The sequence below is a fragment of the Cavia porcellus genome, unplaced genomic scaffold (assembly GCF_034190915.1).
Source record: "Cavia porcellus strain 051 isolate PalLab524CR breed Dunkin Hartley unplaced genomic scaffold, mCavPor4.1 scaffold_11, whole genome shotgun sequence".
Lineage (NCBI taxonomy): Eukaryota > Metazoa > Chordata > Mammalia > Rodentia > Caviidae > Cavia > Cavia porcellus.
In genome coordinates, this window is record NW_026947494.1 from 31,173,784 (window position 1) to 31,201,200 (window position 27,417).

General features: G+C 34.6%; 1 protein-coding gene across 4 annotated transcripts in view; it reads left to right on the plus strand.

Moving 5' to 3' along the window:
• Wdr70 (WD repeat domain 70) overlaps window positions 1-27,417 on the plus strand; it is a 305,121-nt gene that overhangs the window by 182,146 nt on the left and 95,558 nt on the right. For all 4 annotated transcript variants that reach the window (XM_013152887.3, XM_063258091.1, XM_063258094.1 and 1 more), the window contains one exon: window positions 20,699-20,873. In XM_013152887.3, coding sequence (XP_013008341.1) covers window positions 20,699-20,873 — 175 coding nt within the window. The remainder of the gene's footprint in view (window positions 1-20,698; window positions 20,874-27,417) is intronic.

Here is a 27,417-nt window from a genome sequence, read left to right on the forward strand (position 1 = left end):
AATATTTCACACTACAACATCAGAATTAACATTCTTCTGAGCTGCACATGGGATGTTGTCCAAAATTGACCACATACTAGTGCAAAGAAGGTCGTTAAGTAAATGCAAAGGGATAGAAATTATCTCATACGTATTATCAGACTATAGTTCAATAAAATTGGAAATTGGTGGCAAAAGAAATCACAAGAACTCCATAAACATATGGATATTAAATAGCACTCTCCTGAATAACCACTGGGTCATGGATGAAATTAATGAAGAAATTAGACAATTTTTACAGTTAAATGATAATAACAGTACAACCAAAATTTATGGGACACAATGAAAGCAGTCCTAAGAGGGAAATTTATAGCAATAAATACCCATATCAGGAAAACAGAGTAATCGCATATAAATAACTTAATGGTGAACCTCAAACTTTCTTCTAGAAAAAAGCTAAGCCAAAAACTTGTTCTAGGAAAGAAATTATAAAGATCAGAGCAGCAGTTAATACATTAGAGACTAAAAAAATAGAATCAATGGATTGAAGAGTTGTTTCTTTGAAGATTAAATAAAATTGACAAACTCTTGGCCAAGCTTATCAAAAAAACCCTCAAATCCATGGAATTAGGAATGAAAAGGGTGCAATCACATCAGACCCTGGAGAAATTCAGAAAATCATCTATCACTGTTTTGAAAACTTGTATTCTAACATGATAGAAAATGCAGAAGAAATGGACAGATCCCTAGATATATATGAATTATCAAAGCTGAATCAAGAAGATGTAAAAATCCTAAATAAACCAATATCAATCAATGAAATTGAAGATGTAATTAAAATCCTATCAACAAAGAAAATCCCAGGCCCTGATGGATTCACTGCTGATGGATTCACTACAAGAAATTTAGAGAATATCTAATACCACTACTTCTCAAACTCTTTAATGAAATTGAAAGGGAATTAATACTCCCAAATTCATTCCTGCAAGCAAGCATTAATCTGATTCCAAAACTAGAGAAGGTCCCAACTAAGAAAGAATTACAAGCTAATCTCCCTAGTGAACATTGATGCAAATATCCTCAGTAGGATAATGACAAACATACTGTGGCAGATCATCAAGATTGTACACCATGATCTAGTGGGATTCATCCCAGGGATGCAGGCATCATTCATCATATGTAAATCCATAAATGCAATACACCGTATTAACGGAGCCAAGGACAAAAATCATATGATTATCTCAGTAAATGCAAGAAAAGCTTTTGATAAAGTCCAGCATCCATTCATGATAAAAATCCTACAGAAAATTGGAGTAGATGGTCTCTACCTCAATCTGAAAAAAGCCATCTGCAGCAAGCCAACAACTGATAGCATATTAAATGGACAGAAACTGAAAGCTTTCACTCTAAAATAAGGAACAAGACTGAGACGTACACTGTTTGCACTCTTCTTCAGCATAATCCTGAACACTTAACCTAGAACAATTAGACAAGAAAAAAATAAAAGGAATAAAGATAGGAAAGGAAGACTTTAGCTTATTATTTGCAGATGACATGATACTGAATATGGAAAACCCCAGAAACTCCACTAAAAAACTGGTAAATTTAATAAATAAATTCAGAATCATAGTTGGATACCAAGTCAACACTGAAAAATCAGTAGCTTTCTTGTACATGAATGGCAAACTCACCGAGAGGGAAATCAGGGAAACAACTAAGCATCCAAAAAATTAAAATACCTAGGAATCAATGTAATAAAAGATGTAAAAGACCTCTGTATTGAAAACTATAGTATACTGAAAAATGGAGATGTAAGAGAATATTAGAAAATAGGAAGAAATCCTTTGCTGTTGCGTAGAAAGAAACAAAATAGCGAAAATGGCCATACTCCTGTAATCATTATACAGGTTTAATGCCATTCCGTTTAAAATTCTAATATCATATCTCACAGAATTAGAAAAAATAATCCTCAAATTCATCTGGAACCAGAAAAGACCTAAAATAGCAAAAGCAATCCTGGGCAACAAAGACAAGATAGGAGGCATCACCAACCTTGATTTGAAATTATAATATATAGCTACAGTGTTACTGACAAAAACAAAAGTAAAACAAACAAACAAATAATCCAAACAAATGAGATCTGAAGATCCGTGGAACAGATTACAAGGTGAAGGAGCAAGTTCGGACATAACTAGCCTATCTTATCTTTGACAAAGTTGCCAAACACATTTACTGGTAGAAAGATAGCCTGTTTAATAAATGGTGCTGGAAGAACTGGCTCTGTACATGCCAAAGCTTAAAACTGAACCTACATATTTCAATTCGAAATGGATCCAAGATCTAAATATTAAAACAGAAACATTAAATCTGCTGAAAGATAGAATAGATAAAACTGTTGAAGACATTGGTTGTAGGCAAAGACTTACGAATAAAACCTCAGTCAAATAGGAACTTTCACAAAGAATCAACTGGGATCTTGTCTTATTAAAAAGCTTTATCACAGCAATAGAAACCACCAGTGAAAGGTCAACCCATAATGTGTTAAAAATGTTTGCCAGCTGTTCCTCAGACAAAGGATTACTACAGAAAATATACAAAGAACTCAAAAATATCAGACCTCCCAAATTTAAAGTCCTAATCCAATATGGACATCTTAAGTTGAATACACACTTCTCAAAGGAAGAGACACAAACAACAAATAAATATATGAAAAAATGTAGAACATCACTGATCCTCTGAGAGATGCAAAGGAAGACAGCATTGGAGATTGTACCTCTTCCTGGAAAGAATGGCTGTCATCAAGAAATCAACCAACCACAAATGCCATGGTGGGGTAGGTTCTGTGAGGAAAAAGGAATCCTTCTCCACTGTTAGCAGGAATGTAGACTGGTGCAACTGCTATAGAAATCATTGTGGAGATTCAAAAAACGTGGAGTGGAGGCCCCACTTTGACCCAGCTATTCTCCTTCTGGGTATCTTCCAGAAGTATTGAAAGCATTACACCATCGCAATATATGTGCACCCACATTAATAGCAACACAATGTAGTAGCTAGATCTTAGAAAAAAATCTAAATGCCCATCAACTGAAGAATGGATAAAAAAGATGTGGTATTTTTATACAATGAAGTGCTACTCAGTAATAAAGAAGATTAAATGTAAGGTGGTAAATAGATGCAACTAGATAACATACTCAAAAGTGAAAATGCAGGTATCTTGTACTCTGAGTAACTAGTTTAAAGGTAACAGTACTTAATGTATTAACCATTGTTACTCTCTAATTATCTTGTTTTGAAATTTTGTTTCACTTAAAATGTAAAAACATCCTACTAGGGAAGAAAGAAGTCAAGATTCTTTTTTGCTGTTGATAATGATCTTAAGTATAAGAAACCTAAAGAAATTGTTCAGACTGATAATGCAGCATCAATAAAGTTGCAGGTTGTGAAAATCATGTATGTTTAGTATCTTATAAAACTGCCAAACTATTTTCCAAAGTGTCTGCCCCATTTCATATTCCTACTAGAAATGTATTTTCCAATTTCTCTCTTCCTGATTATAACAATTTCAGTAGGTGTGTAAATCTTATTGTATATTTGATTTATAGTAAATGACTATTGATGTAAGGCATCTTAGCATGTACTTATTGGGCATTTATAATCTTTAGTGAAATATATGTAGAAATCTTACGCCAGTTAACAAAATTGATTTGTCTTTGGATTAAATTGTAAATGTCTTAAAATATATTAAAGTATAAGTACCTTATCAGACATATGATTTGCAAATGTTTTCCTCAAGTATGTGGCTTCTTTTTTCACTGTCTTGTTGATATCTTTTAAAATACCTAGTTTTTAATTTTTGAAGAAGTTTTAAGTTACTCTTTCTCCTATCACCCTTTTTATCATTTGTGCCGTGGTAGTGTATCTAAGAACTCATTGCTTAGGCAAAGCTTATAAATATTCTTACGTTTCTTTTAAGTTTTCTAAATTTAAATCTGTAACCCATTTTGGTTTAATTTTTATGTACTATGAAATAAGGATCCTAATTCAACTTTTCACATTTTTGTAGCCAGTTGACCCAGAATCATTTGTTGAAAGGACTACTCTTTTTTTCTCTTGAATCTTTCTGATGTATTCATTGAAAATCCTTTGGCCAGAAATGGAAGGGTATAATATTCTTGTTGCTTTTATTCTTAATCCTAACTTTAGATTTTATAAGGGCTTTAGCATTCTCCAAAAAGTCCTTTTATTTAATTAATATTCTGAGTTTGTTCCAGAATCATGCAGATTCAGTAAATATAAGTATAAAGCATTAACACCAACTAAATTTCTGCTAAATAAATTCTTACTGCTGTTACTGAGTGCATGTATATGAATTTTTGTCAGGTATGTGTTTATAAGGATTCTTGAATATTTACATAAAAGCTAGATAATTTTTCTCATTTTTCTGTAATTTAAATACCTTAATATTTGGGCATTTTTAAAAAGAAATCTTTCTTATATTTGCCCTGCCAAGAAAGCCAAGTTTCAGACTTTTGTATCACTCAAGTTATTTGTGTAGTCTTTCAAGAAAAATTAAATCAAGATCTCTTATATGATTTCCATGCAGAAATAATGCTTCCCTTGACTTCTGCCAAATGCTGTGATGCATTTATGCAACAGATGCCAGAAAGTTTAGAACTTGTATTTGGATAGAATTCAAAATTCTAAGACAGAAAGCATTTGTGCCTGGGGCAATATAATGACCCCACCTGTGTCTTTTTCTTGTCTTCTGGATGTTTTCATTTTATGTCCAGAAAGGCTCAGGCAGATCTTTCTTCTATTTTTAAATCTTCTTTATGAAACACAGTTTTAATTTTTCAAGACCAGATCCCACTGCATTTCAAAATATGTGTTCTTCAGCATAAAATGTTTTGACAGATACCTAATGGCCTAGCACTTTAGCATCTAGTATTTAGGCAGAGATTCAGAGAGTCACAGCCATAAAACCAAAGTATAATTAGTCACTCTCAGATGTTGCATAAATTTGTATGTCATACAGCAACCTGTTAGGTAAGCTGTTTCTTCTTCTTCGCATTATTTCAGCAAGCAACTCAATGTGTTAATAAACTACTGTGGTAAATGGAAATGCTTAGTTGTTGTATTTGTTAGTTTTGATATTTTATTTATGGCCTAAGGGGAGAAGCAGAAAGAAACTAGTATTTATTGAGTGCTTACTGTATTCGAAGTATGTCCTAGATTTGTTTACATCCGTAATCTCCTTTAATCCTCACAGACCCTCATTGTTGCTATTATTATTCCAGTTTTAGACATGAAGAAATTTAAACAAGCCTGATAATAATACTTTTTGTTTATGTGGATCCTTTTATATCATAATTCTAAAGTATCACCTGACATTTGTGATGTTCAGTGATAGAAAAAATAAATTATCAAAATATATTCCCATTGCTGCAGAAATGAAGGTAGAAACAAAACACTTGTGGTATTTCTCAACTTTTTGTACTTCTTAACTATGGAAAACAGTAAAACAAGTAAACTAATATTTATTGAGTGCTTACTATATTTCAAGTATTGTCCTAGATTTATTTACATCCCTAATCTCATTTAATCCTCACAAACCCTCATTGTTGGTGTTATTATCCTAGTTTTAGAAATGAAGAAATTTAAACAAGCCCGATAATGATACTTTATGCTTATGTGGGGGCCTTTTATATCATAATTCTAAAGTACCACCTGACGTTTGGGGTGTTTGGTTATAGAAAAAAGAAATTATAATTTATTTCTACTGCTACAGAAGTGATGACAGAAACAAAACATGGTATTTCTCAATCTTTTGTACTTCTTAACTATGGAAGACATAGTAAAATAAGTAAGTGATATAGAATGTGTTCAATATGGAGTTGTATTTCATGCTCAGATATCAAGAGTGCTGGGACTGGATATCCAGATTGAAAAAATATCTACCTTGACCCATGATTTATACTATACAGTAAAACTAATTTAAATAGATTGTAGAACTTGTAGAAGATACTACAGAAACTTGGATGAGCTTCAGTTAAAGATTTCTTTCATAGGATACCCAAAAATATTGAGAAAGTAGGCTTTATCAAAATTTGAAATGTCTGTTATTTGAAAAATTTTTTTAAACATGAAAAAAGTTTCAGACTTGAAAAAATTCTCATTTCATCAAGAATTTACATGCAGAATAAAGAACTGTCAAAATTCAATAATAATAAAAAATTCTCAGTTTGTAAAATAGGCAAAAGATTTTAATATATAGTTCCTCAATCAGAGAAATGGATGATTATGTTATGTGGAGAGATTCATTATTTTATAAATGTAAGTAAAAACCACAATACCCTACTTTTGCACACCTATCAGAATGGCTTTAAAACAACTGGGTACAAGTGCTGAGGCAGATGTGGAACAGTTCTAATACTTAATCCTGGTGGGAGTACAAAATTGAAAAGCCATTTCAGGAAATTTTTTTATAAATATACACATCCCATATGACCAAATCACCCCAAGCTGGCAGCAGCGCCAAATCCTTCATTTGATAAATGGATGAACAAAATGTGGTTTTTCTTCACACTGGAATTTTATTCGGCAACAGAAAGATATGGAGTACTGATGTATATAGCAATAACTCAGATACATTATAGTAAGTTTAAAGAACCAGTTTCTAAATGCTATATATTGTATAATCATTCCAGTTATATTACATTCTGGAAAAACTGTATCTATTGGGATAGGAAACAGATCATTAATGACCAGAGATTAAAGGTGGAGAAGAAAAGAGTTTTTATAAAAGGGTGATTACAAGGGAAATGTTTGGAGTGGTAGAACTATGCATTTTTAGAAACACATAGAATATATCATATGTGTATATATATATGTATATATATGTTATACCACAGTATATCAGGTTTAAGATAAAATTATATTTAAAATTATATTTAATACATAAGACCATCTGTCTGCCACTGTCCTTTTTTTTCTTTCTGTGTCTATCTCCCCCCTACATCTCAATAATCAAGAAATATAGACTTAGCCACTCCAGAGCTGGTTTGTGGGTCTAGGTTTATCAGGTGCCTTCTATTATGTTGCTCTTCCAGGATGCTGCTTGTACCCATATATATCGAGATTAGTTGAAGATGAAGAAATAAATTTCCCTGATTGTAATGGCTGGCAATAGTGTATAGAAATGTACATATAGAAATAATACAGATCCAGTATATAGAAATGATGAGAGCTCATATTACTGTTTTGTTTTCAAGCAAAGAAAAAACATTTAGCTTTTCTTCATTAAGAATTTCCTGTTGAGAGAACATGGCGGACAGACAACAGCAACTACCAGAGGCTCTCTGAAAGGTTCGGCTCAGAGGCCAGAAATAATGCGGACTAGGGAGACACGAATCAGTAGAGATATGCTCTGCTGACTCAGGAACGAACTGGGCTGAGAGAATCCAACTTGGAATACAGTCCTGGCGCTAAAATAGGAACAGAAAAATCTCGGTGTGGAGGCTCGACTCCGCGCCATCGGAAACCGGTTTGGATTTCCCGCCGTGCGGCGGCCGGCTATCTCCACAGCGGCTCAGCAAGGAGAGACGCGCCGAGCTCTGGGAGCGCCGAGCTCTGGGAACGGGAGAACGGAGTCGAAAAAAAAAAAGGACGGACAGAGGTGTACACGAAAACTGACTGGTGGCGAGGTGAGTGAGAATCTGACCCCCCACCACAGTTTGACTCTGGCGGAGATCTCTCTGGGCGCCATTCCCCTCTCGGACGGGATTGGAGAAAAGTGCCTGACCTGAGTGACGCTGCTGGCGGACTCTCTAGGCTAGACTAGCCTAACCCAGATCCCAGAGCCGGACGATGGCCCGGAGGAGCGACTGACTTCCGCGTAGGCTGCCTCCTCCGACTCCCTGGTGCGCAGCGGTGGGCGGGAACAACTAGCCAGCGCAATTTGATCAGGCTGTGGCTGACAGGCAGGGAAGCCGGGCCTCCTTTGTAAGATTGCATTTTATAAGGAACAAAAAATATGGGGAAGGGAAGCAACAAAAAATGCTCCTCGGCCCCCAATCCTGAGAAACAGGCAATAATGGACGCCGCACCAGCATACATTAAGCACCATATTGAGAGCCTCATAGACCAATTCAGGAATGAAGTTATCAATGATCTGAAACTAGAAGTATGCAGAATAGTTAGAGAAATGCTAAACACCACCCAGGAAAAAACAGATGGTGGAATGGAAGAACAGAAAAAGAGGGGAGAATTGCTTGATGGAGAAAACAGAGAAAGCATTGAGTATGTGAAGCAGGTTCAAAGGGACTATCAAGAAATTAATAAGTCTATACAAGACTGGCATAACAGCTTAAAAGAAACTAAGGACAGACTATCTGAACTGGAGGGCAGACTTGAAATATGGGAGAATGAAATGAAAAACTTCTTAAAAATAACAAAGAAACAAACAGCAATAATACAAAGACAAGAAGATGATAAGAGGAGCCACCACTTAAGGATTAAGAACATAGAAGAAGAAGTAGGGACACAAACAAGTGAATTACAAAAGCTACTCACAGAAATAATCCAGGAGAATTTTCCTAATTTAGCAAAAGGGAAAGATACTCAGCTGTATGAGGCATACAGGACCCCAGCTACCTACAACCCTAACAGAGAAACACCCAGGCATATAATAATAAAAATCCCAGAAATTCAATACAAGAACAGAATATTAAAAGCTGTAAGAGACAAGAAACGGATCACTTACAAAGGAACACCCATCAGAATTACAGCAGATTTCTCTTCACAAACCATCAAATCACGAAGAGCATGGGGGGAAATAATTCAAGCTTTGAAAGATAATAATCTCCAGCCAAGATTGAGATATCCTGCACAACTGTCCCTGGAAATTGATGGAAAAACGAGGTGCTTCCGGGATAAAGAGGAACTGGGGGAATTTGCAACCACCAATTCAACTCTACAGAAAGTATTGCAGGATATTCTAAAAAAAGAAAAATACAAAGAACCCAGAAATAGTGGCAGGGAGGCCACAACAAATGGAGCAGAGAACAAAATGAAGAAGACAAACTGACAGCTACTGACAGAAAAAGAGCTCAACAGAAATGAGACAGAGAAGATTGGATGATAGGAACAGCTATTTTTGAGAAAATGACATCTTAATAGGTAATGCTGATTCAGTACCATCTTGTTTTGAAGTCTCATCTAGCTTTTGTTCTTCTGTCTCCAATGGTCTAACCAGGTTGTATCTTATTGGATTTTGTTATGTACGTTAGTATAAGCAAAAACCTTTTAAAGACAAGGAGATTATACAGAGACCATTGTTCATTTTCTGTTAGTCAATTCCAAATACTCTATAATGCTGTCATTCTCTTAAATGGTTTTACATTGTTTTGATATACTTAATGCTACAGTATATGAAGTTGTACTCAAGGACTTCAGGGAGGGAGTCAATATGGTAACTATTTTTAAGTCGGAAATATCTGGTGGTGAAACACTATTCTGCTTAAAAGGTTATGTTTTGATCTGCCCTGTTTCGCTGTTATGCCCTCTTTTTCTTTTTCTCAATCTCCACTCCATTATATACTTTTTTATTGTTATCCATTTAATTAAAGGGAAAAATATAGCAGGATATAATATAGTAACCCACTTTGACTTTCTATTTTCTCGATTTGAAGCCCTGTATTACTCTCACCATCTTGTTTTTGACTGAGGTTCCTCTATTCTGTTTTGCTGAATAGTATCAGGTTCGAAAGTTTAGGCATCAGCTGAGAAGATAATGAGATTCATTATAACGCCCATTCTCGTTGACTTCTATCTACTTTTGAAGACCTACAATATCTCCAATGTTTTGGTTTTGTCGGTTTTATCCTTTACGGTTTTGTTCAATAGTATTACAACTAATAATATAGGCAATTCTATTAGAAATAGCGGGAGGCATTAGGGTAACCATTGTTGATCACCTTGTATTATGTTTTTATATTATCTATTATATCCACCCTTTTGACTTGACCGATTCTGTTCTGTTATGTCACATTTGGTTTTACTCTCTTCCAAAAAAGCAATAAGAACAGTGGGAGCAATGAAACCCAAAATGTGTAATAGTCACTGTACAAAAGAGAGGAAAAGAAAATGCTCTAAACTATATAACTGCATGTATATTTAAATGTATAAGACAGAAAATGATATCACAGAGTTCTAATGGATCATTGAACAGAACTGTTTGCAGTATCATTGCTGGAATGTCCACTCTACAAACTTTAATTCCGTGACTTGAACAATTATTTCTAAGATGGCAATATGTAATCTATTAACTAGTGATTTCCTACTGCGCATTTTTTTCTTCTGTAAATCTGTATAACTTGTACCCTTCACTGTTTTTTTTTTCTTTTCTTTTCTCCTTAAATAAAAATTAAAAAAAAAAAAAAAAGAATTTCCTGTTGCTTTTTCATAGATATCCTGTATTAGATTCAGGAAATTACATTCTATTCATAGGTGAGAGATTTTTTTCATATTTTATTGAGACAAAAATCATGTATTTAAGGCATATGACACCATGCTTTCAGATACAATATACATAGGGAAATGATTACTACAATTGAGTTAATTTATATATCCATCATTTCACATACTTAGAGCAATTTTTTTTTAAGATAGAATCTCATTATATATAGTTCAGGCTGACCTTGTGGCAATCTTCCTGTCCTAGCCTGAGTGCTGGGCATGCAAGCTTGTACCTGCAAATCTGCTTTAACTTATAGCAGTCATAATTTCCTGCATTTAGAAACACTTCAGAATACTACAAGCAAAAACAGTAACAACAACAACAAAACCCAACCAACCAACCAAACAAACAAAAAAACCCAATTGCTCAACATCAGAGACATATTAAAACCATTAGGTAGACACCATTCTCAATCATTTATTGGTGTCTGTATACATTAATGTATTTTTGAAAATGAAAAATTGGTAATACCATATATACTATTTTATAACCAGTTGTTTCACTGTACTGTAACAGGTACCTTTTTCACCTCAGTAAATTAATGTCAACATTATAATCTATTAATGACATGATTAATCTCTTTTTCTTCATCTGTGATTGTTTCCTTTGTTGTACAGAGGCTTTTTAATTTAATGTAATCCCACTTACTGGTTTTTTATATTTTATTCTATGCTGTTGAAAGTACTTGCCTGTGCCTATGAAGTCAAGTGTTTCCCCTACTATCTTCCGGCAGTTTCAAGGTTTCTGTGTTTACATCTAGGTCCTCAATCCAGTTTGATTTCCTTGTAGTGCAAGGTGAGAGTTAGGGGTGTAGTTTTAGTCTTCAGCACATACATAATCATTTTTCGTAGTACCATTTGTTATCTTTTCTCCAAAGTGTGTTTCTGCCCCTTTTTCAGAATTAGATGACTGAAGGTGCATGGATTCATTTCTGTGTCTTCTGTTTTGTTCCACTAGTGTACATGTCTGTTTTATGTGCCAGTACCATTCTGTGTAGAAAGCTTAGATAGTATGACCACTTACCATTACTAATTCTGTGGATTCACAAACGTATGAGACTTAGTTACTATTTACTCATCACTGAGGCAAAATACCTGATGCCCGAAGTTGGGAAACGAAAGGTTTATTTCTTACAGTTTTTGGAGGTTTCGGTCCATGCTCAGTTGGCTCCAAGACAGGGTGGCATGGTGGGGCTGCAGTTCATGGCAGCTGCAAACAGCAAGGCAGAAACTGGCAAGAGGGTGAGACTCACCTTCTTCTTGCCATTACATGACATCCTGGCTCCACCCCTTGGTAGGTGTAGCACTGGCACATCAATCCAAGCGCTAGTCAATAAACCAATCACAAATGGACAATTCAAAAGCATGAGGCTTGGGGGCCACCAATGTAAACCATGCCAGAGACCTTTCCATCTTCTAGTTTCTTCTTCAACTGCTTTCTTCATTGTTTTAAAATTTTCATTGTAGAGGTCTTTGAACTCCTTGGATAGGTTGATTCCTAGGTATTTTATTTTTTTAAGCTATTGTGAGAGGACTTATTTTTCTGATTTCTTTTTCAGTCTGTTCATTGGTGTATATAAAAACTATTAATGTCTATTATTTTTGTCCTGAGATATTTTTAGTTTTGGTTTTGTTTTTAAAATAATGAATGGATATTGACATTTTCAAATTCTTATTTTCATAAATTGAGATTATACTTTTTTAAAATTTTAGTCCATTGATAATGGTGCATTTCTTCTTGGAAGACCTCAAATCCATTACCCAAAATCCAAACTAACAAAAATAGGAAGAGAGGGAGGGAGGGAGAGAGAGAGAAAGAAACAAAGAAAATAAAGTTAATATAATTAATCCTGTATGTTTCTTTTATGCCTTGCTTTAGCTAGAAATGCCATAACATTACATTGCATTTTATTTTTCTCTTATTTAATTTTTTTAGTTCAAAACAAATTGAAATTTATTTTCTACCTCTGAAGTAGAAGTAGAAAATTTTTCATATGGGTACTGTTTAACTGGCTTAATACTTTGGGTGAATATATACAACAAACAAGCATTAAATAGATTAAAGAGATAAATGTGAGTAAAACATGTTAATATTAATAATAGAAAACAATGAACATGCTTGGCCTGTTTCTGATTTTAGAGTAAAAACTTTCAGTTTTTCTCCATTTGGTATAATATTGATTGTATATAGAACAACTCAGATACATTATAGTATTGTGATACTATATAGCTTGTGATACATGGTTTTTATGATATTGAGCCTCTTTAGAATCTTTTTTTGAAACAAAGTCTTACTATGGAGTTCAGGCCATCTTTGAGCTCACTTTATAACCTAGGCTAGTATTGAATTTGCAACGATGATCCTGCCTTGAAGCCTCCTGAGTGCTGGAATTATAGGTGTGCACCACCATGCCCAGCTCTATCAGATTAAGATAAAGGCTATCTATTCCAATTTTCTGTAGGATTTTTATCATGAATGAGTGTGGACTTTGTTAGATGTTTCTCCTGCATCTACTGAGATGATCATGTGATTTTTGCCTTTGACTCTGTTGATATGATGTATTACTTTATTGATCTGCACACGTTGACTCATTTCTACATTCTTGAAATAAATCCTACTTCCTCATGGTGTATAATCTTGATGATTTACTGCATTGTTTGCCAGTATCTTATTCAGGATTTTTGCATCTATGTTCATTATAGACGTTGGCCTATAGTTCTCTGGGTAATACTTGATTCCAGTAGTGACTTTGGGAGTATTTCAGCATTAGTGGCTGTAGATCTTCTCTAAATTTCTTGTAGAATTGAGCATTGAACATCAGAATTTGGGCTTTTTTTTTGTTAGTATGTTTTTAATTACTTTTCAATTTCATGGGTCATGTGCTATTTAGAATTTTTATATCTCTTAGCAATTCATATTTATCTAGGAATCTGTCTGTTTCTTCTGTGTTTTCCATCATACTAGAGTACAAGTTCTCAAAGTAGACACTGATGATCTTCTGGATTTCCACAGGATCCATTGGCATTTCATTCTTTTCATTCCTAATGTATGAATTTGAATCTTTTCTTTCCTGTTTTTAAACTTTTTCTTTCCTCTTTTTGATAAAGCTGGCTAAGTGTTTATCAATTTTATTTAGTCTTTCAAAGAACCAGCTTGTCAGTTTATTGATTCTTTGTATTGTTTCCTTAGTGTTGATTGCATTATTTTTTGCTCTTTATAATTTCCTAAATCTTTCATGGTTCAGGTTTGATTTGTTACTGTTTTTCTAGAAGTTTGAGGTTCACCCTTAAGTTGTTTATTTGAGCTTGTTTTATTTTCCTGATGTGAGAATTCACCACTATAAATTTCACTTAGGACTACTTTCATTGTGTTCCATAAATTCCAGTATGTTGTATTGGCATTATCATTTAGTTGTAGATGCTGCTTAATTTCTTCTTTAATTTCATTTGTGACCCCTTGGTTATTCAGGAGGATGTTAATGTAATTTCCAGGTGTTTATGTATTTGGAGGGGTCTTTCGCCATTGATTTTCAATTGTGCTATGACTAGATAACAAGCAGTGGAAAATTTCAATTCCTTTGCATTTTCTTAAGCATATTCTGTGTGTTAGTACATGCAAAACAAAACAGAACAAAGTAAATCAGAATAGAACAATGCAAGCAACTTCAAAACAAGACAGCAGGATATCAATAGTGGCTACCATAATGTCTCTTGTTTTCTTTGAAATAGTTGAACATACTTTTACACACAATAGTATCGAACATAACAGAATAGTATAAAACCACTGAAAAGAATGAAAACATTATAGGACTTCAAAACCAGATAATAGGAAATGAACAATGGTTACAGTAGTAACTCATTTTCTTCAAAAAAGTTGTCCATACTTTCACACATAATAAAATTAAATAAAACACAACAGAATAGAACCAATCAAAATAGAAGAATAAAAGCATGATAGGACTTCAAAACAAGACGATAGGCAATCAGCAATGGCTACTATGATGTCCCGTTTTCGTCAAAGTAGCTGTTCATACAATCATACATAGTAAAATCAAACAAAACAGAAAAACCATGAAATGAATGAAAACATTATGAGACTTCAAAACAGGATAATAGGAAACCAACCATGATTACCATAATATATCCCATTATGTTCAAAATAGCTGCCTATACCATCAAAGTAAAATCTAACAAGACAGAACGAAGCCAAACCTAAAAAAACTGTGAAAACAATACAAGAGTTCAAGACAAGACAATAAGACATTAATAGTAGTTAACACCTTTCCCTCCAGGTGTTTCTTCTTCTGTCAGTTTTATATTACTATTTGCTTTTTTAGCTCTGATTAACTCCTGTTTTTATGCTAGGGTTTACTTGTATGAGTTCAAACTGTTTTGCCCATGAACGTGATCTCCAGTTGTATCTCCAAGAGCTTTGCGAGTACTCTAGTTTATAGCTGGGTAGCTTTCCATTGTATCTCTTCTGCAATTGACGGGCAAGTTACCCTTGCCTTTATTTTATTTTGTTTTTATTTTAAAGAGGATAAAACCAAGGAAAATAACAATAAAACCAATCAAAATAAGAATAAGTGATACAGGACTTCCAAACCCTGTGAAATCAACAGTGGTTACCACAATGTCTTTGTTGTCTTCAAAACTGAACATGTTAACAGAATAGAATAGAATAGAAACAATAAAAATAAAAACAAAGAATGCATAAAGGACATCAAAACAAGCCAGTAGTAAATACATAATGGCTTCTATAACGTGTCTTGCTATCTTTTAAATAGCTGCTCATGCCATCAGAGTTAACATAAACAAAAGAAAAGAAAAGAAAAGAAAAGAAAAGAAAAGAAAAGAAAAACCCAACCCAACCAAACAATGAAAATGATATGGTTTTCTCCTGGGGATCTCCTTCCTGTAGGGCCAGATTCTCTCCCTCAGCAGTCCACAAATGATGCTGACTCATGGAAAGAGGCTTGGCTCTGGCTTTCCACAGGCTGGCAGCTGCCCCGTGTGTGGTGGTGACTTCCGGGCGGGGATCTCCTCCCTGTGAGGCTTGATTTTCTCTTTCTGCAGTCTGCAAATGGCTCTGACTCATGGAGAGTCTTGGGTCTGGCTTTTCCTATGCCGGCAGCAGCCTGCACATGGCTCTGGTTTCCAGATGGGGATCTCTTCCCTCTAAGGCCTGGTTTTCTCGCCTAGGGTGTGGCAGCAGCCTGTACACTAGTGCTGGTTTTTGGGTGGGGATCTCCTGCCCCTGAGGCCCGGTTTTCTCCCTCTGCAGTTCACAAATGGTGTTGACTCTTAGAGGGAGGCTTGGGTCTGTGTGTACTCTTGCGTTTTTGTTTTGTTTTGTTTTGTTTTGTTTTAAATTTTATTTAAAGAAAGGCAAAACAGAACACAAAATGAGTAGAAATAGTACATACTTTCAAAGGAAAAAATAAACAGTAATCACTAGTTGATGTTTACACATTGTCCTCCTACAAATAATTGTTCAAGATACAAAAGAGGAACATATAAATGGGAATTCAAAGAGGGAGACTGCAAATAGTTCTGTTCAACTATCTAATAAAAACTTAGAAATATAGTTATCAATCTTATACACTTAAACATACACACATTATTCCATATCTTCATTTATGCTGAGATTAAACAAACCAAAACAGACTAAAATCACTCTGAACAAAGAATAATAATATTGCTGGATTTCACATCATGACACTTGGGAATTGTGTACCCTTGCTTTTTCTGGTCTCCTGTCGCATGGAACAATTGTTTTCTCTCCTTTGATTTTCAGTCTATGAATTTCCTTCCAGTTAAATGTGTCTCTTGTATATAGTATATTGATGGATCTTGTTTCTTGATCCACTCTCCTTGTGTTTCTTTTTATTGGTGAATTGAGACTGTCTACATTAATGGTTACAACCAGCATACATTGGTTTATCTTTGCCATGCTATCCTCCTACTGTTGGCCCTCCACTTTTCCCATTTATTCAACTACCTGTCTTGTTTAGCAATCCTTTGCTGCTGTTCCTGCAACCTTGGTCATCCTTATCGCTCTCTAGAATATCCTTTAGCTTTCTCTGTAGGGTTGGTTTGGTGGTCACAAATTCTTTCAGTTGTTCTTTATCATGGAAGTATCTTATTTCTCCATTAATTTTGAAAGATAGTTTTGCAGGGTATGTCACCCTGGGTTGGAAGTTGTTTTCCTTCAGGATTTGAAACACTTTGCTCTAAACTATTCTTGACTTGATGATTTGTGTTGACAAATCTGCTGTGATTCTGATTGGTTTTCCTTTATAGGTGATCTGTTTATTTTCTCTAACAGCTTTTAATATTCTGTTCTTGTGCTGAATTTCTGGGATGTTGATTATTATATGTCTGGGGGGTAGATGTCCTTTGGTTATGGCTAGTTGGAGTTCTGTATGCCTCCCTTACCTGAATGCCAGATACTTTTCCCATGGTTGGGAAGTTTTCTGCTATTACTTCTGTAAATAGCCTTCTTATTTCATTTGTGTTGATGCCTGTTTCACTGATACCTGGCACTCTTAAATTATTTTTCTTTGCATCATCTTGTAGCCATTGAGTTGTTACTTCCTGGTTCCTTGTTATTTTTAAGAGATCTTTCTTTCTCAGTCACTAGCTGTGATTCTGGCTTCAAGATCTGAAAGTCTACCTTTATGTTCTTTCAAGTTGTTTTGCCAGCTTTTGATCGACTTTTTAATTTTCTGAATATCTCTTTGAATCTGTTTCATGCATTGTAATTACTTTCTATATTGTTCATTCAAGATTTCCATCATTTTTTATGCTCCTCTTTTTTGTCTGTTTTCTTTAGGTATACTCAGCAATTCTTGCATTAGATGTTTGATTTCTTCTTTTACCAGAGACATTATTTTCAATTTGATTGATTTTACAATCTCATGAAGTTGTTTTTTACTTCAGTTGCTGTCCTCACAGAGATTTCAGGTTTGTGACTTCCATTTTCTTCCATGACTATATGTCTCAGACTTGTTCTGTGTGGACTAGGGATCTGAGATTGCCTTTCGCTCCATCTTTTTGACATTCTCCTAGGTTCCTCCCAGCAAGCTGATTGTGAGACCCCAGACACTTCCCACTTTGGCTGCCCGTCAGTGGTGTAGGGGAATGGAGCAGACACCTGGGGTCCTCTGATCCCAGATTTAAAGGAAGGTAGCAAGGTGTGGTGTGTGCTTCTCCCAACCTGTGCAGCTTCCCCAATATCCAGGTGTGTGTGGAGATGGGGTTGCTTCTCTCAGCCTGCGTGTGTACACTGGGACTCCTATGATGGTGGCAGGTACCCTGGGGTATATTTGTCTGATTCTCCCAGTGGATGATGGCTCCCCAAAGGAACCAAGGACCTCCAGTGGTGGTACATGAGGCTTACCTGGCTATGTGTCCCTGCTCCTGTTGGCTATCCACAGGAAGGAGCCTTTCAATGGTGGTGTCCTGGAGTCACAGGTCACCAAATCTGTGTGGTTCTCTCTGCCTGTCCTGGCTTCCCGCAGGAAGGAGCCTTCTGGTGGTGGCACTTGGCAGGCAGAGCATATCTGATGGCTCTCTCTGCCCCTGCGCTAGTTCTGAAATTTCTTCTGTGATTTTTTTGTCTAGTTGATCTATTTGTGACAGTGGGGTGTTGAGGTCCCCCATTACCATTGTGTTAGTGCTTGTTTGATATTTTATGTCCATTAATGTTTGTTGTATGTAGTTGAGTGCAGTGGCATTTGGTGCATATATATTTATGACTGTTATCTCTTCTTACAGTTTTTGTTAGCCAGTATTGTGACTTTCTCTGTCTCTTTCAGCCTGTGTTGTCTACAAATAGAATATCTGCCCCTGATTTTTTGGAGTTCCCATCACATGAGTATTGTTTTACATCCTTTGACTTTCATTGTATGAATTTCTTTTTGAGTTAACGTGTTTTTTGTATGTAGTGTATTGTTAGATCTTGTTTCTTGTTCTAATCTGCCAGTGTGTGTCTTTTTGTGATTTGATGGTTTTAACTGATGTTTGTTCACTTATCCTTGCCATATCATTTTCTTCTTGTTGGCATCCAGACTTTCATTTTTGTTTAATTGCTTCCCCTGATTGAAGGCTTCTTTATATTCATGTCCTTGGAATTGTGGTCTTCCTTTTCTCTATTTTGAATAACCTTTAGAGCATTTTGGCTAGCTGGTTTGGTGGTCATTAATCTTTTCAGTTGTTTTTTGTGATGGAAATATTTCTGCATTAATTCTGAAATAAAATTTTGCAAGGTACATCAATCTGAGTTGGAAGTTATTTTCTTTTAGGTCTTCACTCTTATTTCTCTTTAGCCTGAGGTTTTTTTTTTTTAATTTTATTTTGAAAAGTGTGCTGTGATTCTGATGGATTTTGTTTGATAGATGACTGTTTTTTTTCTCTAGCAGTTTGTAACGTTATGTCTTTGTGCTGAATTTCTGGAATCATGATTATTACATACCTTGGTGTAGATTTATTTCATTCATTGCTAACTAGAGTTCTATGTGCCTTATTTGTATGTCAAGTTGTTTGTCCATGTTTGGGAAGTTTTCTGCTATTACTTCTATGAAAAGGTTTTTTTATGGCATTTTTATTGATTTCAGCTTTCTTATTTACTCCAGTTAACTTATGTTGTTCTTTACTTCATCTTGCCCCTGTTGAATAAATTTTCCATGATCCCTTGCTATTTTTAGGGTATCTTTCCTTTCATTGTTGCTAATCGCAATCCTGTCTTCTAAATCTGATATTCTATCTTCTTCAGTCTTCAAATTTTTGATCTGTTGCATGTCTGTTCAAATCTATTTCGTGAATTCCATATCTTTCCTATATTGGGCATTCATGCTTTTCATTGTTTTCTTAGGTTAATTTTTTATCTATATTGAGTCATCATTTCGTTTTAATTTGGAGACTATTTTCTGTAGACATCTCCCCCCCCCCCTTTTTTTTTTTTTTAACTTGTGCTGCTGTCGTTTCAGAAAGTTCCATTGTGTGGCTGTCAATTTCTTCTCATTGTGCTCTGACTTATCCTGGGTGGGCTACAGTTCCAGGGTTACATTTTGCTTCTGCATCTTGTCATTTTCTGTTTTTTATTTTGATTCATTTTCTGTATTGCCACTTGTAGATTTCTTATGGTAGACAGGTTTATCCTAGTATTGTGGCTTCCATAAGAAATGCCTATTCCTTAGAGAAGTCTTCTAGGAATAAGTCTTTCTTGGTCTTTATGTCTATCCCAAGATTTACTTTTCCAATTTATTAAAAATGGGAAGTTGCTATTTGGTTATGCACTGTGTTCTTTTGTACTGGAATATGGTGGTAGTTATGACTACAGGCAGTCACAGTGTTGTCATTACTGGGAGGGAAGTTGATTATACATCTTGGCTAAAGTAGTTCAATTAGCAATAATGATACAATGTATCACAGCCTAGTAACTGGCAAACTGCAGTAACTATTAATCTGGCATTTTTAACCATAACAGCTAACTTTTTAGTCTTATAATGAAATCTAACATGTACCAGGAACTTGTATGCAATGAATTTCCCCTTGGTAGATTTTTTTCTTTTACTTTCTGGCTTAGTGGAGATTATTTAAAAGTGTATTTCTTTGCTTCTAAACATTTGGAAAAGATACATTTCCAGATATGTTTTTGTTATTGCTTGCTTATTTAATTTTATTTTTTGTTAATTCGTGTATTTTGTCTTTTTAGCCATTTAAATTTGTTTAGATTTATTTTATGGCCCAGAACTTTGTCTTAATGAGAGTGTTTATTGTACATTTGGAGAAGAATATTCAACCACTTGTTGAATGTTCCATAAATGTTAATTAGCTCACATTGGCCTTGTTTTTCTGGTCTTTGTTATACTTATAGATGAAAAGGAGAAAGGTATCTACTTTCCTATTAGTTAGTGAAAGAGGTGTCTTAAAGTGTACAGCTATAATTATGGATTTTCTATTTTTACCTGTTTTTAAGTTCAGGATGGCCTTGTACTCAAGTCCTCTTGCCTTTGCCTCCTAAGTGCTAGGACTCCAGGCTTGTGACACTATGTCTGGTAAAAATTTAATTTTTAACTGATACATAAAGGCATAAAATTGTACATATTGGTAGGATATAATTGTTTTACAATAATTATTAGAAATGTCTATTTAAAAGATGAAGCAGTTTTATAAAAGGAAATTCCCCTTTTTGTTCTAGGACTGTGAGATTATGGGAGGTTGAAAATCCGAAGAAGCAAAAAAGTGTGTTTAAGCCACGGACAATGCAGGGTAAAAAAGTCATACCCACTACATGCACATACAGTAGAGATGGAAACCTCATAGCAGCTGCCTGCCAGAATGGAAGCATACAGATCTGGGATCGAAATTTGACTGTGAGTTATAGACATTTAAATCTGCACAAAATATTTTATACATAATGACAAACAACATGTTAAAATGTTATAAAGATCAATTTCCTGAGCTCAGACCTAATTTAAATTTCAATATTAGTTGATCAAATATTGGGACTTTTGCAGAAAACAGCATTTCAGCAAACATACCAGCTGAGTGTATTCCAATGTGTATTAAATTTTGATTTTAAGATAAATTTCCACTACTAGTATAAAATTTGAAGAATGCAGTGCAATTTATAATGCCTCAACTTATTTAATTTTAAAAGTGAAGGATTTGACAGTAAAACAAGAATAAACAGAAGGAAAGAAAAAGAAAACTAGAAAAGATACAAGAAAACCACAGAAGATCTAGGATCATCCATCAGTTGTACAATTATGTCAGTAGTAATTTCAGTATTTCAATACTCTATTGTATTACATTTCAACAGGTTTCAAGTTTTCTCTTTCATTTTAGATTATTATTAGAATAATTCTTAAAGGTGAACAAGGTCATAGAGTTCTTAAGAAATACAGAAGATTTGACTAATTCTATGAATTATCAATAAGGTTTTAAAACATCTTTCTGTTATATAGATAGTAAAAGAAAAACATTGGATAAGTAAAATGAGACTTTTCTTTTTACCATAATTTGGATTGTTTACCAAAGTTTTTTTTTATCAGATTATTCATTTAATAAACATTTATTGACTCTGTACGATATTTATGCCCAAACTGTCTTAAATGCTAAGAATACTTATTAAAAACTCCTACCTTTATGGAATTTACATTCTGGTTTTTAAAAAATATCAAAAATTTATTCTATTCAGCTTTGCCCATCAAATATTTAGATTTTGCATGGGACCCCATGAAACAGTTGTCTTTTCAGCCAGTTAAATCAAAGTTAGTTGTGTTGGTATAAGGTAAGCAGTAATGATGGGGCAAAAATTCATGCTGATAATGCTGAAAATATTTTTGGCATTTTCTGTTTGTCAGATCTTTTTATTTCTGTTTTTATCTCCTCTGTAAACCTCATAAAGCTTCATAACAGCACAGAGGTTTTTAAACTCCTTTGAATTGTAAACCGAACTTTAACCAAGCAATAAATTTTTTAGTAACTGGCTTTCATCCTCTCTGCGTGCTGTTGATTTTTTGGGTAGCTGTAATAGTCATGTTTTTGGTATAGTCCATATACATGTACCTCTTTCTTAGGCCCCATGTAGTTTTATTAGTGTAGTTTTTAAAGATTGGACTTGTGTGTCTTGAAATAACAAGTACTTCCTATTTGCAGTGGTTGGTTTTGTTTTTTGTTAGCTATGTTGGGAGAGAGTCTAGCTTTGAAGTGCAGAGTGGCCTTGAACTCACTATGTAGCCCAGGCTGGCCTCGAACTCATGATGGTCTTTCTACCTCAGTCTCCTGAGTGCTGGGAGTACAGCATAAGCCACCAGGTCTGGCCTGTTCTCAGTTTGCTGGAAAATGAAGTCATATGAATGCAGTTCCCAAAAGTATCTCCCAAGCCATTCTACTAATCACAATCTTTGATTATAGTCTGTTAGAATTTAATAATGTACAAATATATACCATATCCCATTTGTTCTATTTTGTTCATACTTTTACGTGTGCATATTAATGTATGTCAATAAAAAATAAACAAATTGAGAAGAAAAGCTTTGCTAGCAGGAAACACAACTTATTTCAAAGCATTTTTAAAGATTCTGAACTGTTACAAAGATTCTGAACTGTATAAAGATTCTGAACTGCTAAAAACAGTTTTAAAAGGTCATCCAGAGGAAACTACTTAGGTGAACATAAGAAAATCTAATAGCAGTGGCTTTTCCTGCAGGAGCCAAAGGGTGACAGTGAAAATGGCGAATTCCTGTTTTACGATGATTATGTAAAGCTATCATAATTTCTTTCTTTCTTTCTTTCTTTCTTTTTTTTTTTATTGGTACAGGGATCGAACTCACGACCAGGCGCTTATGCCGCTGAGCTAAATCCTCAGCCCCTAAGCTATCATAATTTCTACATTTAATAATTAAATTCTCATTTGATAAACTTTAGAGAATTAAATAAAACTTTTTTTTTTTTTTTTTTTTTTTTGGTCTTTTTCCTTTTTATCGGTACCAGGGATCGAACTCACGACTGCCTGCTTGCAAGGCAGGTAGGTGCTTATGCCACTGAGCTAAACCTCCAGCTCAAATAAAACATTTTTCTTTAGAAATGAAGTATTTCTATTAATCATAAACTCCTTTGTTTTCAAGATCTTGCAATAGAATTAATACTAGTCAGTGTGCTTGCTACTAGAAACATTTGACTATTTTAAATAAACTGCTATTAATTAGATTAAAATGCAATTAAAATTTTAGTTCCTCACTCACAATAGGCACCCTCTTCTTTTGGCAGTACTGGGGAGTTAAATCCAGGATCTTCCACTAACCTACATGCCAGAGCCCTTTTAAAAACTATTTTGGGAGGCTGGAGGTATAGCTCAGTGGTGCAGCACCTGCCTAGGACAATTCTTGCTATCAACACAAACAAACAAAAATTTTTTTAAAAACATTTTGAGACAAAATCTCACTAAATCATTCAGTTGTCCAGGCTGGTTTTGAACTTGTGATTTTCCTGCATCAGTCTTCTAGAGTGCTTAGGTTACATAGCTACTGTCTAATAACCTCATGTGACTAACAGTACTTACTGGAAAACACACATTTACAATATCTCCATCTTTGCAGAAAGTTCTATTTGACATTATTTCTCAGAGTAGTTGTTTGCATGAGGTCCTTTCCATACAATGGTGGCATGCCTTTCAATTTGAGAAAGCCTTCTGAGGTACTTCTGCTGGCTTGCCTACCTTCCTGGTCCTCCATTTCCCAGGGTAATAATACTTAAGTAACGGAAAGGATACTGTGCCTGATTGGGTGAAGAAGAGGCAGAAGAGTAGAGGATGACATTGGAGAAGTAATAGGATGCACTGTGGCTCAGGGCCTCTGTAAATGTTGAACCTCTCAGCCTGTAATTCTCTCCTCCCAGATAGTCTTGTGTTTTTATTTATTTTATTTTATAGAAAAAATAAAACAATTTCAAAACAAAATAATAGAAAAATAACTATATACATTGTGTATTATCTTCAAGGTAGTTATTCAGAGTACAAGATATAGGCATGAAAAATTGTCCAAATGATATTAGCACAAATCTTTCTTTTCAACAAACTAAAAGAAACTAGCAGTAAAATTATCTTGTATTTTTTCCTTTTCTCTTGCTTCCTTTTTCTTTTCCTCCGCCCCAGTTCTCTTTTCCTTTTCCATTTTATGTACTATAAAATGTACAACATATTATAAAGTGGGAAGAAACTATACTATTACTTTTCTTCCCTCACCTTTTTCAATTCTTTGCTCAAATTTCCTGTCCCTAGCAAGGCTTCTCCTGACCACATTAAAATTACAGGCTTTTCTCCTCCTGTCGTGCTCATGGTCTCTGTGCCTCTTATTTTCTTGCATAGTGTTGATCACCATTGTACATGCTATGTTACATGTTTCACCTTTTATTGACTGTTTCCTGTCTGTAGGATGTTGGCTTTATGAATTATTATATGTTTTTGCCTCCAAAGCAAAGAACTATAGTGCCTAGTACATAGCTGACCTTCAATAACTATTTGTTGAATGAACAAGTGAATCCACTTACTCTTAAAAAGTAACATAAAATGAGATGACTGGTTGCTTTCTAAGAAAATGTTAAAAACAGTAGAATAAAATCTAGCATTAGCTTTGTGAAAGCATAACAAAATAGAGTTGTTCATATATCTGAGTCTTTTTTTTGGTACCAGAGATTGAACTCACAACCTCATGCTTGCCAGGCAGGCACTTACACCATTGAGCTAAATCCCTGGCTCCCATATATTTCAGCCTTTATATAGACAGAAGAGGAGATGTATTGGATTCACTTTTCATACCTACTTGATTTCCAAAGCAAAGAACTATACATATACAGTATACACGGTCTATTTATTTGACGCATTTTTTATTAATGACAAATCTTGCAAAATTATTTTTGCATCTTAGTCATGATTTCTGACTCTGAAAATAATTCAGAAAGTGTTTTTTTCACATAAAAACATCTGACAGACTTTTTTTTTGGAGACAGGATCTTTTTATGTAATGTAAGATTGCCCTGAACTCATTCTGTAGCTTAGGCAGGCCTTCAACTTCCAGTAGTCCTCCTGCCTTAGCCTCCTGAGTACCGGGATTATAGGTGTGTGTCATCATGCCCAGCCAAACCCATTTTTTCATTTTATTTTGCTCCAAGTAGTATTCTTTAATAGCTATTAAGAATCTATAGTATACTGAACTCGTTACTAAAAGAACATGCTACATTTCCTTGTAGTGCAGCTACTAATAGATTAAATTTTTGTCAGAACAGTAAGGACCTATATTCACCAAGTATTTTCTCCCTCTGACATAGGTGGTTGGAGGGAATAATATTTGAATTTTGGTTTAGCAATAGGCACTGCAAACAGTTTGATCCACCCTCCAACTCACTGACTCCTACTAATGATTTTGGTCCTGGACTTTTGCCCAGGCTCGAGGCCTGTCCCCTTTTGTGAAAGTTACCATGTACCTCAATGCCTTATCAGAAGAGCCTCCAACCTGCTAGACCCTGCAGGGTCATTTCTGCAGCTCAGCTGTGGCAAAGGATGCACCAGAGAAAGGTGATGCAAGGGTTATGCAGTAATCACATCAGACATAGCTTCTCCTCAGATTGGGCCCCTACTGAATGAGAACAGCTATAAAGGAGAGAAAATTCAGAAATAGTTATTAGGGTAGCTTATGTCAAGCATACCTTGAATCTTTAATATTTTCAGTTGCTGTTAGATTGCCCATGTTAAACTATTACTTTATTTCTATCTATACTCTCTTCTTTATTTAATGCAATACACACACACACACACACACACAAATTTAGATTACAAAGATTTGTTTTTATATAGGGGAAATTTGCAATTGGCTTTTTTCATTGAAAGCATAAAGTAGACAGCTTTATAAATGAGTAGACGTACTTCTAAAAAAGTATTCATTTAAATGAAATTATATGATTTTACATGTATAATATATATAAAATTTCCCCTAAATTTTTGAATTATTATTATTTTATTTGGTACTTCTTATTTTTACCCTTATTTAGTCTCTTTATTAAGCCTAATGTGTCGACCATTAAAAGTCTACTATCCTGCTCAACAGCATATTTTATGAATGGCCCCTGAGATGTACAATTATAATATAAATTTTACTTTGGAATTTCTGTCTGTCAGTTATTCTTGAGTTTCTCAAAATCATTATACCCTATTTTTTGGGACCTGATGATGAGAACCTGATCCCACCTTGCTATTATTCCAAGAATTCTATTAGATGGGATCTGCAAATAATAGTTTCTTAATAATTATTGATCTTACTCCTCTTTCTTTTTATCTCATAGGCTGCTTTCAATTCTTATAGAATGGTACAGTTCTCAAAATACTTAACTGTGGCTGTGAAAATCTTATAAATCTTGCGTTTGATGGATTCCTTGATGAAAAAGATATGGTTTTAAAAGATAGGAATGTAGGTCCCTTGCTGTAGCCATTCATTTTATGAACATACAACTGCCATCAACAAATTAGAGTGCTATGGACCCAATTTTTAGTGATGTAGGAGTAGAAAAATGAATTAGAATTACTTTTTTGCAAATATTCAAGAGAAAACATCAGACATAGGGACTGTTCCATAATGTTTTTGACCTGCATATTTTTCAGTAATTACTTTTCAAAAATGTGTGTCTCTGCTTGAGAACAAAAACAGACCTCAAAACTGCGCCAAGTTATTTGCGGGCCCAAAACTTAAATTCTAATTTGTCAGTTATTTTACTGATATCTATAATTTATTTTAGATAATGCCCTTGTAAAGTGTTACCCTGTACTATTAGAAGCAATATTTAATTGTGGCTTTTGAAAAAGGTGAGTTAAAATTTCTTTTAAAATGTGTATGTGTAGAGGGAAGTGTGTGATTTTTATCCTGGTTATTTGAAGTTATTCTGAAAATTTTTAAATTTAAGACTTCTGGTAAGAAATGGTAAGTTAGACATGTTTATTTAACACTGTTCCTTCTGGATATTCTACTAAAACAGTAAGAAAGGCATTTTTTAAAGTGTAAACTAACATAGACCAAGAGAATTAGGAGATGAAAGCAGAAAAGTGAAGTCAAGACCCATTTGGAAATTGAGAGCCAGAGGCATGAATGATAAGTGACTTAGCTAACTAGAGAAAGCCAAAACCTTAGGCATGGAGAATGAAGCCTGAAAGACACTGTAAGAGTACTGATTTGTTTTGTAATTCCTTGCAACCAGACCACTGCTGTTTTCTAATGGTCACAGAAATATAGAGAATTACTTTAAGAGGGAATTTATTAGCATGGCAATTCAAGACAAACATGAAATAAGGCAAAAATTTTCATGTAAAACTATTCTTTACCTCTTCTGTTGATACTGAGTTTATTAAATAATACCATGGTCTAGGCA